Raw genomic sequence first — 12,484 nt, forward strand, 5'->3', positions numbered from 1 at the left:
GGTTATATTGAAATTGGGTCATCCAACAGGACAAAGATCTGAAGTGCAGCATCAACGCTAGAACAAGAAAAGAATCAAGAAGTTGCAATGGTCCTGTCAATGTCCAGACTTCAATCCGACTGTAGCAGGACCTTAGGAGAGCTGTGCATGAATGAATTCCTACAAACCTCAAAGACCTGAAGCACTGTTAAAAGGAAGATTGGGCCACACTGACACAACAGACTGATAAAGTCAAACAGAAACCAGTTATTGAGGCTAAAGGTACTGGTAGTTTTTTACAGGACTGCACAGAATCCTGTAAAAACGTTCTTTTTCACTCTCATACAAGAATCTAATGTTTCACACAGCATGGTTTACATAATATTTCTCCTTTTGACCTGTGGATATGGAAGTGGCCCTGTCACCACATTAACCACCTGTACCTGTTTAACTCGAAGTGGTGCCTGAGGTACATTTGTATTCACTCTTATGCTACTTTATGACACAGAAAAGAGACCCAAACCTAAATGAACTACTCCTGTTTTAGCCATCCTGTATGTGTTACTCCGTGCTGTCAGCATTCACACCCCTTACACATTGACACTTAGCTAATATTGACATCTGCTAACTGAGTGGCATCTCCTCCACTCCCCACTGTCTTGCCAGATGATCAGAGCACCCAAGCTTTAGCAGTCCCCCGAGCATGCGGGCGTTGCAGCGTTGTTCACACTCTATCAATATCATCTTGTCCGCCTGTAAATTATGGCGCTTCAGCCCTCTCACTGTGTCACTTGATCTAGTGACAGCATGTGATCTGTTATGTGCAGCTCTTGCATCCCCTCTGTGAAAGGTGTGCTAGCTCCCTGACAGAGAAAGCGAATGCTCTCCATTTGCCTTCTGAATATTGATCTATCTGTGGCTCAATATATTTACATGAATTCAAACGGGCTGTATGTGTTCATTAAACCGCCCTTGTTTGAAGCCTCTTATCTGAGTGAATGTTTTACTATATGCAATTCCTCATTTCATTCACTGTATAAAAGGTACATTTAAAACTTACTTCAATGATTTCCAAATCTTATAAGCTCCCACTATTACACAGATGTTGTGTTGTAATGGTGAAAATGAGATATTTCACAATTTCATGAAAATATTTGATGATATATAATATGTATAAATAAAACTGAGTTGAATTGAAAACCTTTGTAGTAGAAGAGTCCCGTTGCTGAACTGGCCTGTCTGCAGTCCGGAGCAACTAAAAACATCTGGCACATCATGAAATGAAAAACTATAACAAAGAAGACCCAGGACTACGGAGCAGCAAGAACAAGAACACTAATATCCAAAATATCCAGCAGCTGGTCTCCTCAGTTCCCAGATGCTCACGGACTGCTTTTAAAAAAAGAAGAGGGGACGCTACACAGTGGTAAACATGGCCCCATCCCAAGTTCTCTGAGACATTTCATATGGTTTCTCTATTCTATTGCGATTACATTTTACACAGCGTCCCAGCTCTTTTGGAATTGGGGTTGTATAACCCAGAGGTAACACTGAAGGCGACCGTAACAACGGCGGCAACTGTAACTGGTATTGATTGTCTGACCTTACCCTTAGCACTCTATTTTGCTGTTTTAGGAGGCCAGAAGAGAAATCAATGCCCTGGGATACCCATGAGAGGTCTGGGATAAATGGAGACCGGCCAGGCTTTACTGCAGCAGTGCAGCGGAGAGGATCAGCTGGGAAAGTGTCAGAATGGAGGCAATGGAGTGGAAGATACATAGAAAAAGAGCATACCAAATCAAAGTGACAAAGAGAGTCTATGAGGGCTATTTTCTGCAGGGAGCAATTTGCCAGGCGGTATTGGAGTAGAGTTTATTAAGTGCAAGTTAACCAAAAAGAAAAAAAAGAGGTTATTCAAACAGTTTTGAGTTTAAACACATGCAGTCAAATGAGGAAACTCTATGCGTGATAAAAGAGCCAGACTGAGACGATGAAGGGTGTGACCCCCAGTGTTAGGTCTGCAGAATGTGAAATGTGTGTTTCCTTCCTCTGAAAGTGTACTCTCACTTCTCCTTAAATACAAAATGACCATGGACTCATGAGATGAACCCAAATTATTCAAGGTTGTCTAGTTTTTAATTGTGTGAAGTAACTGGATGGCTTGCTGGAGATATTTGTAGTTTAGTGATTCTCACTATATGTACCATAAACTCGACATTCGTGCGGCTCTGTGAGAAATCAGTCTGTCTATCTATAATGGCTGGATGTTTTACAGCAATCTTATTAAATGGCTATCTTAGACTCTCATCTCATTTGATAATGTCATTAGAACTGATGACATTATCATCAGCCTCCCCGTGTATTCCGTTTATACTTTTCTTTGCATTTCAACGTCCAGTTGGCCTCCATTTTTCTTGAGTTGCCGTGTGCTTATCATTGCCCTCCCCTTATCCTAAACTGTCAGTGACACAAGAGCACTTAAAGCGGTATGGCAAAGGGAGAAGACTGGACGTAAGGTAGGAACCAATAAAACATTTTCTTGTTATTAACAGAAGTTATACTTTATCATGCACCATATACAGTAAATGCATGCTCTCCCTATAGATATAAAGTCTGGAATAGACATGAATACCTCTAATCTTTTCACCAGACGTTACATAATCACATATAGTCAATGCTGTGTTGTGTAAGTTTACATGGTAACGTCTTTTTCTTGTCAAAATAGGTGGTATTTAAGTCCATGAAGGCAAGTTTGATCCCATTATAAAAGATCTATTTGTGCATCTGGATTTTCAATAGCAGCATTACCCACCGAAAGCAGGGAATTAAAATTAAACATGTCAAAGCATTTTAGTTGCTGGCAACATAAAAGCATTTCCAACGTCACCGAAAAACATTCCTGTTTCTTTAATGAAAATTACAGACATTTCAGACAAGAGTTGCTTTTTATGGCTTATGCTTTATTATCATAAGAATAACCATTTTATATAAGAATGCAGCATTTCCTGTTTATACTGCTGTTTGGCTGTAATGAAAGCAGATGTCCTCGAGTGTTGCAGACAGAGCCATTGGGGCCATTATCGGGGCAGCAGTGGCAGATGCAGCAGGTAAGATAAACCGAGTGCAGATACCGGGAGTGAGTTAATTAGCAACAGAGTTTTACATATTGCAGATCTTTCTCTTTTAGTCCCCCGAATCCTAATAATTCATAGGCCTGATACTTTCACAGGGTTCATGTTGAATTCATGTTTATTTCTTAGAGTAAAACTGAGAAGCCTTTATACGTCACATTTTCTCCCTTGTTTGGTGTTCAGTACAATTAAGCAGCATCTGTATTGACTGATAAAGCACAGGGGTGGTGCCTGGATGTCATCTTCACCCATGCTGTTATGGAACCAGAGTTTCTGCATAGCAACCAAACACCACATACTGCCGTTTGCCATTGTTAAAACATGCTTGTTATTGTAATGCATTAGGATGTCTGTATTTTCAATAACTCTGGGAAATAATATATCCATTACTGAATGTTCCACACACATACAGCCCAGCCCATGCACTGGATCTACGACCTGGACAAACTGAAAGAAGTGCTCCGTGATCTGGAGCCCTGTCCAGAGTTTCGGCCTCAGTCAGCGAATCCGTTCTACCGCAGGACGACGGGCGAGCAGACCTGCTATGGAGACCAGGCATACGTCCTGCTGGAGTCGCTGAGTCGGTGTGGAGGTAGTGAAAGTCGCTCAGACAGGCTGCAACTGTGTGTCATACACCTGCCAGCGTGTTTAATTTAGAATTTAGAATAAGATGGTAACAAATCACGTTTTTACTGTAAGTAAATTTAGGTAGTGTGCAAATACTTTTAAGTGATCATAAATAATTTTATATAGTGTATGGGTAATTTTAAGTTCTGCATAACTTGAAAGTCTCCTTTCCTGTAAAACACCTGCAATTTAGACGAGGTAAACCATAATATGAAAATTTTGCATACTTATGATGTCATATGGGGAAATATTACGAGGAAATTATGCAGCATTTCAGATTACTTAAACAATATATTTCTGCCCCTTTCTTGTAAAAACCCAAAAGTCATGTACTACTACATGACTAAACAAAAATGACTTACATACAGTGGGGCAAAAAAGTATTTAGTCAGCCACCGATTGTGCAAGTTCCCCCACTTAAAATGATGACAGAGGTCAGTAATTTGCACCAGAGGTACACTTCAACTGTGAGAGACAGAATGTGAAAAAAAAATCCATGAATCCACATGGTAGGATTTGTAAAGAATTTATTCGTAAATCAGGGTGGAAAATAAGTATTTGGTCACCTCAAACAAGGAAAATCTCAGGCTCTCACAGACCTGTAACGTCTTCTGTAAGAAGCTTTTCTGTCCCCCACTCGTTACCTGTATGAATGGCACCTGTTTGAACTCATCATCTGTATAAAAGACACCTGTCCACAGCCTCAAACAGTCAGACTCCAAACTCCGCCATGGCCAAGACCAAAGAGCTTTCGAAGGACACCAGGAAAAGTATTGTAGACCTGCACCAGACTGGGAAGAGTGAATCTACAATAGGCAAGCAGCTTGGTGTGAAAAAATCAACTGTGGGAGCAATCATCAGAAAATGGAAGACATACAAGACCACTGATAATCTCCCTCGATCTGGGGCTCCACGCAAGATCTCATCCCGTGGGGTCAAAATGATCATGAGAACGGTGAGCAAAGATCCCAGAACCACACGGGGGGACCTGGTGAATGACCTGCAGAGAGCTGGGACCAAAGTAACAAAGGTCACCATCAGTAACACACTACAACGGCAGGGAATCAAATCCCGCAGTGCCAGACGTGTACTGCTGCTGAAGCCAGTGCATGTCCAGGCCCGTCTGAAGTTTGCCAGAGAGCACATGGATGATACAGCAGAGGATTGGGAGAATGTCATGTGGTCAGATGAAACCAAAGTAGAACTTTTTGGTATAAACTCAACTCGTCGTGTTTGGAGGAAGAAGAATACTGAGTTGCATCCCAAGAACACCATACCTACTGTGAAGCATGGGGGTGGAAACATCATGCTATGGGGCTGTTTTTCTGCCAAGGGGACAGGACGACTGATCCGTGTTAAGGACAGAATGAATGGGGCCATGTATCGTGAGATTTTGAGCCAAAACCTCCTTCCATCAGTGAGAACTTTGAAGATGAAACGAGGCTGGGTCTTCCAACATGACAATGATCCAAAACACACCGCCCGGGCAACAAAGGAGTGGCTCCGTAAGAAGCATTTGAAAGTCCTGGAGTGGCCTAGCCAGTCTCCAGACCTCAACCCCATAGAAAATCTGTGGCGGGAGTTGAAAGTCCGTGTTGCTCGGCGACAGCCCCAAAACATCACTGCTCTGGAGAAGATCTGCATGGAGGAATGGGCCAAAATACCAGCTACTGTGTGTGCAAACCTGGTAAAGACCTATAGTAAACGTTTGACCTCTGTTATTGCCAACAAAGGTTATGTTACAAAGTATTGAGTTGTATTTTTGTTATTGACCAAATACTTATTTTCCACCCTGATTTACCAATAAATTCTTTACAAATCCTACCATGTGGATTCATGGATTTTTTTTTCACATTCTGTCTCTCACAGTTGAAGTGTACCTCTGGTGCAAATTACTGACCTCTGTCATCATTTTAGGTGGGGGAACTTGCACAATCGGTGGCTGACTAAATACTTTTTTGCCCCACTGTACTACTTAGGTTTTCCTCACAGTGTAATTATGTCTTTGTTACCCTCCTTGTCTAGTGTGCCTACCTTTAAGTATTTATAGGTAACATAATTGCAAATACATTTAAATTCCTTTTAATTATTGGGGAATTGTGCCCTCAGTCATCAGCTGTGTTATAAAGTGTTACCCAACATTTATATTATTAGATTATAACATTGTTAAACCATGACCTTTTAACGTGCAGCCTGTGACAACTACTTACACTGACGCAGAGTGTTGCCCCGTTTCGACAGGCGTTAACGTGGAAGACTTGACCAAGCGCTTTCATGAGTTCTTTGGACCGGGAACGGTCTACGATCTGCCCCTGAATGATCCATACAGAAAGAAAGGAGGTACTGTGCTTGTGTGGCTGCCATCTATCAATTTTGCAATTTCCATGAGTTAATCACCAGCTTAACAGGTGGTGATTAACTTTGTGGGAGCCTGTGTTTCTGCATGATAACTCTGTGCGTGCTGTTTTTCCTCCTGCTGATGGGGGCATTCCCTTTCCATGAAAATGTTCCACAGTCAGACTTCCTTTTTTCTTCTTTAGTTGGTTTTTGTCCAGCACTTTGAATATTGGCTGTTTTTTCTGCTGTCAGGGTGTCGTATAAATATTGTTGTGCAGTAAATTGCCACAGCACCACGGGGCACTTTGGGTACAATGAACTGCAGATGGTTTTATGTCTTCTTGGAATAGTATAAGAAGAGCTGTGTCATCAGCGATAGCCATCATGACTGAACAGAGAACAGAGCTCCACCTGCAGAAACTTAAACAGCTCCATCAGGACATCCAAGGGAATGTTTCTTTTCCTCTTCTTCCTGCTGTATATCTACCAATTCTTCCCTCCCTCATAAAGCAGCTGTTTGTTGCATTTGATAGGCCCTAAGGCAATTCTCCCCATCGATGGCCCATGGAGGAATGCGAGCCTGAAGGCTTTCATCAGAAATGTCGATGCTGGCAAAGAAGAAACTGGTAAATATCACAACTGCACAAAGACTTTTCCATGCCCTGATTTGCAAGGTTGTGATCTTCATGTGTTTTGTCTTTGAGGCTGTGACGTGGACTGTCAGATAGACGGTGTCACTAAAATCGCTCCTGTGGTGGCTATGTACGCCGGGCGACCTGAGATGCTGGAGAAAGTGGAAAAAGCCATTCGCGTGACCCAGAATAATGACATGTGTGTGGCTGTCACACTGGCTGCAGCGAGGTAAGTGGATACGTCATGGCAGGCTAGGGAATTGCAAGCCTCTATCCATCTGCCTGACTTTGTTTGTGCAACATTAGGTTTTTGGAGCATTTCATTGTGAATGGTCCAGATCCCAATGCTCTGGATGCAGTTCTGGCTCAGCTGAATGACCCCGATAGACCGAATCCTCAAGAGCTGGACAAGGCTGTCATTGGTAAGGGTTTGAAGACTCATTCAATATGGAATTTAAAGGAATAATGCAAGAAGAATACAGGAGAAGATTGATGCTACTCTTAAATAGAAGGATCACTATAAAAAACAAGAATGTTCTGGGTGAACCTTTCTGGGTGGATTTTAGCATGTTCTCCCAGTACCTGTATGAGTGTTTCTGGTTGACTCGTGAGTCTAAATGGCCTTAGCTCTGAATGACTGTCCTTGTTAACCATGTGATAGGCTCTTCCCCAGTGACAGCTGTGATAGGCTGCAGGTTACTCTTGAACAGGAGAAGCAGCCGTGAAAACAGACGGATATAAATATAAAGCTAGAACCAAAGTTTGATTAGCCTGCTTTGGTTTGGCATATGAGGGAAATGGCTAGCTCAACTCTCACTAAATCTTATAAATAGCTCAAGAGTGAGCAGTTTAAACAAACAACTAATGAGCTATAGAGCTGCTGATTAGCCGATGTTTTTAACCCTTGGACAGAGACAGTATAAAAGACCTACAGCAAAATCAGCAATTAGTTTCCAAGTCCTGCTTTGAAGCCTCGAGATAAGTGTTTCATCTTTGTTGCACAAAAGGGAAAAAAGGAATGTAACAGTGAGAGGAGGATCTGGCTATAAATTTTGACTGTAAACATTGGCTAATGACTAAATTCTTAGCCAACTAGTGTGTAGTTTCATACCATATTTCAAAACAAAGTATAACTTAGATTTGTTCAATTTTTACTTAGCATAGCTTAAATTGAGTGACTGAGCCAGGGAAATCATCCAAAAAGTGTTCACAGAGAACGAGACACAAATCAATTTCCCATAGATTTCTATAGGACGTTTTTGCCACCAAAGCATATCGCCATCTGGTGGCCTTTACATAGAATGCATTGGCTTCATTTTTCTGACTAGAAAGCTAAGTCCATCTTTGATACTGTCTAAAGTTTCCCTTTAAGCCTTTATGTTAAACCAAGGTTAGCAGTTTCTAGCTTCATAGCTTTAGATTCAATCAACAAATGTTTGAGTGGCATCACTTTTCTATTTGACAGTTAACATTTCACAATAAAATGAAAAGGTAGTAGCATATTTACTCATAGAAAATCACAAAATGTCAAGCTAGCTTTAACTCAGAAGCTAGAAAAAGGATAAAGATATTACGCTTTTTGTCCATATGTACCAGTTAGCTTAAGCTTACTGGTGCATCTGTTAGTTTATGCTAACTGGTGCATCTGTTAGTTTATGCTAACTGGTGCATCTGTTAGTTTATGCTAACTGGTGCATCTGTCTTAACTACTAATATTAACACACAGGATGGACTGTCTTTAAATCCTTTACTACAGCAAAAGTGCTTATGCCTCACTTTAATCATACTTTACAATAATTGCATTCACAAACTTAACAGGAAAAAGTAGAAAACATTATTAGCATGTGAATTTAAAGTATGCTGCATTCATGGTTTTGTTGTATTTGACTGCTTTATTTATGTTTACAGATGTTTTAACTGCTTTAACTGTGAGAACCACATTCCTATAAAGTCAGCTTCCATGAGCTCAAAAAATAAAAAGTCTTGCTTCAGCTTTATCACATTTTGCAGCTAATCCAAGGGGTTATGAAATATTTTGTTTAACTTAAGTTTCCAAACCCATGAAAAAGCACCAAATGATTCAGTTTATCACAAACATTCATAATCACCGCATTTGGAGATATCCAGCTTGCACTGGGCAGAAATGGCATGAAAAGAGTGATAAAACTGCATTAAATCAAACCTCAAGTTTGCACTTAAGTGCAGTGATTAATTGTAGCATTGGTCACAGTCCACCACTATCTTGACATAAGCTGCATTTATCTTTTATAGATATGATTTGGTAGGACAGTATAGACATGGTCAGGAAGGAGGCAACACGCTGCTATGTGGTGTGATCTGTAGCCATGAACAAGTCCAAGGTCACAGCTGACTGAAGCCTGTACATTGCATACCTGTACATACAATCCATGTAAGGCACTATCGTAGGTTTTGTTACAAAAAAGCTGCATATTGGTGGTTCTCTTTGCATTACTTCTCCATTATGTCCTTTAAATAAGCATGTCGACAGAAATCAACTTTTCGTTTAAGACTTGAAGATATTGCATACCAGGACACGGTTACATTTAAAATAGTCAGTTTGTATTTCAGAGTCAAAAGTAATTTGTTACAAGAAAAACAATAACAAACAAAAATCTCATCTCTGTTCCCGTGTCTCCACTCAAGCTCATATCAGCCAGGTGAAGGACAACCTCACCAAGACATCCCAACAGCTCATACCTGCCGTGTTCACAAACACATGAGGTAAGCTAGCAGGCAGCAGCAGGACCCTTCCTGTCAGTGTAGCGCTCCAGTCTTTGATCTCCTGACTAATGGTCTCCCTCCTCCTGGCTTTTCATTCTCCCGTTCCCGCTGAGTTGAGTGTCTCAGGTTTTACAGGGCTAAAAGGGTTCAGATACTTAATGTACACGTGGAAAGTTCTGCTTGCCAGTTCACACCATTAATATAATGTACATTTTAAGTATACTGTAAAGCCGCTAAAGACCTCATAGTATCTTAATATGCTAACAGGGCACTTCACTCTCAGACTGCAGGCTAACTTGTGGTTCCTAGGGTATTTAAAAGTAGACTGGGAGGGAGAACCTTCAGCTTTCAGAGCCTTTCTCTTTGGAACCAGCTCCCAGTTTGGAGTCAGGAAACAAACTCTGTCTCTACTCATGTGATAGAGCTTTTACAGTTAAACCCTCCCTTAGTTACGCTGCTGGAGGCTTCCCACGATGCACCGAGCTTTTCTTCTTCACTTCCTGTGTGCTTTTATACCACTGCTGTACTTACTATTATCAAACTCTGTCTCTTTCTTCCATACTGTGCCTTTTGTCCTGTATCTCTCTCTGCTCTCTTTTCCCTCCCTTCTGGTTCTACCAGAGGTTTCATCCTGTTAAAACTTAGTTTTTCCTTCCCACTGTTGCCAAGTGCTTGCGCACAGGGGGTCGTCCAATGGGGTTCTATCTAATATTGCATTGTTATATTGTCTTTACTTTACAATATAAAGCATCTTGTGTTGACTGGCTGATGGGAATTGGCACTATATAAATGAAACTAATTTGAACTGAATTACAGCAAAGTGTGGCATCATAAGAAAGAGTAAAAACATTAAAGAGCCCAGTAACGTGGATATTACAACCATGTGCCATTCATACTGGATCTGTTTCCAGCTTTGCCCGGTGCGTTCCAGGGAGCGCTTCATGGAGTCCTGACACTCAACCAGCTGGACGAAGCAGTCAGAGACACCATGCACTGCGGGGGATGCACCGCCAGTCGAGCCTCCTTCATTGGAGCCTGTTTTGGGGCACAGGTACAGTAGGAACATGGTTGTTGGATACGTAAAAAGAGCCATGGGTCACTTATCCAAATTAGTGTATGACTAGAAAAAAAGTGTTTACATTCAACACTGACACTTTTTACATGTTACTCGTTGAAAAGATAAGGCAACATGGAGTAAGTGGATACTGTTGCTACTTTTGTACAAACAAAATCAGCAAAGTCAGAATCAGGAAAAGACATTAACGGCACCTCATACAGCTGTGACACCACCAGAATGTGAAGACATTCAACTGCGAGCTCGTCAGCCAGACGACATTGCATCAATACCAATATTTGCACAGCTGTAGGTGGGATATCACCAGCGTCAGAATAGCCACAAGCTTCCAGCACAGATGTGAGGTATACAGCACTAATGGGAGAAAATATTCTACTTGTTTATTGCCATCAAGCACAATCCAGTCCAAATGTATCTACTCTGCAAGAGACGTGAAAATCCATCCTTTTTTGCATGTTGTTCTGTGCACTCCTGGAGCTCCTTTGATGAGTTTCACAGTGAGCTCAGATATTCGGAGAGCTTTGTGCTTGCTTGATACTTTCAGCTGTCATCTCGATGTGCTTTCAGACCGGCCTCCGGGGAATCCCAGAGTCTTGGAGGAAGAGGACGCTCAGATACCCTCTGCTGTTGGAGCTAGCTGAAAAAGTGCTCAAAAAGATTCAGTAATCATAGTTCAGTTTTAATTTTTTGCCCCCATAAATTCATCATCTATGTAGAATTTGTGGATAATTGCATTTTAAGAGACTTTCTCAAGTTGCAGATGTACTTTGGCACAGCCATCCATGACAGTTGCATTCTAAAGTCTTGCGCTGAATGAAACTCGAATCTATTTGCTCGGTCGAAGCTGCATCATGTAAAAAAAATGAAATTAAATAATAACGTTGTATAACCTATTCTCAAATAAAAACTTGTGTTACTGAGACGTTTGTATTTGTCTGCTGTCTGCTTTCCTGCGGAGTGGAAAGTAGGGATTTCCTAATCTCAGGAAGCATGTCTGATGAGAGAGAGTAGTTTTGCTGAACCATTAAGTGGGTTTCTGTCTTCTTACTCCTTTGAGAACTTTCTGTTATTGTGAAGTGAAAGAGCAGATACACTTTACTTACTACTGGAACACGCAGAGACTGCCACTTATTTCTCTCTCACAGGAGCTGTTCTGCCTTCCTGAAAGTGCTGACATTAATATTCACATGTTTAATGCACCCGCCCCAACACTTCTGAAAGTTAGCCAAACATAAGGCAGTGCCAAATCCTTGATATCTTTGACATGGGGTGGGTTTAGTTAAGAAAAAAGGCTGCCGTTGGAGACTCTGGGTTGCTTTTCCAGTCAAAGTTTTACATGCAGAGATTGACTGGTTAACGCAGTCAGTCAACGTATTTAAACTGATACTGTTTGTTATCTTACCAAAGAAATAAAGGGAGCTATGTGTGAATTTAAGCTATGTTTCCTAAACACTGACTGCACTAATGTTTGGATGAAGAAATCTCAGAGCCAAGGCTTTGGTGAGTGGAAAGGTTGAGGCTGACTGTGCGTTGGTAGCCTGCAAGGGGAAGTCATTTGATGTCTCCCTCTGCCTGACTTCCTCCCACACAGCAGGTAACAGGCTCACTTTGGCATAATCACATCCAGACCTGAAGAGTGTTTTTGTTATTCCAAATTCTGCTTTTGTTAAGATGTTTTTGGAGAAAGGGCTGATGTTTGCAAAAGATATTGTGTTACTGATGGGGTACAGCACATGTGTCAGCAGATTTTATGGAAAAAGTGTACTTAACAGTTCTGTGTGTGCACTAATGTGCACTTTACTTTCAGTGGAATTGCAAATTAATTTATAGGAGGCAAATGAGCCTCCACAAACCCAACCAACACCACCTTCTCCTGTTGATGTCAAACATAGAAATAATGTATCCTTAAATAATAATAATAATAATAATAATAATAATAATTATTATTATTATTATTATTA

The 12,484-nt window shown here is 41.1% G+C and overlaps 1 protein-coding gene across 1 annotated transcript; it reads left to right on the top strand.

Moving 5' to 3' along the window:
- Window positions 1-2,431: 2,431 nt before the first annotated feature.
- On the top strand, window positions 2,432-11,443 carry LOC102198279 (crystallin J1C-like). The gene is made up of 10 exons (XM_005744890.1): window positions 2,432-2,495; window positions 3,020-3,086; window positions 3,523-3,702; window positions 5,979-6,077; window positions 6,608-6,700; window positions 6,779-6,935; window positions 7,013-7,128; window positions 9,371-9,448; window positions 10,360-10,499; window positions 11,091-11,443. Exons 2-10 carry the CDS (start codon window positions 3,020-3,022, stop codon window positions 11,187-11,189), a joined length of 1,029 nt encoding a protein of 342 aa, XP_005744947.2. The 5' UTR covers window positions 2,432-2,495; the 3' UTR covers window positions 11,190-11,443.
- Window positions 11,444-12,484: the final 1,041 nt, after the last annotated feature.

The sequence above is a fragment of the Pundamilia nyererei genome, unplaced genomic scaffold (assembly GCF_000239375.1).
Source record: "Pundamilia nyererei isolate P.nyererei 1_Seehausen unplaced genomic scaffold, PunNye1.0 scaffold00150, whole genome shotgun sequence".
Classification (NCBI taxonomy): domain Eukaryota; kingdom Metazoa; phylum Chordata; class Actinopteri; order Cichliformes; family Cichlidae; genus Pundamilia; species Pundamilia nyererei.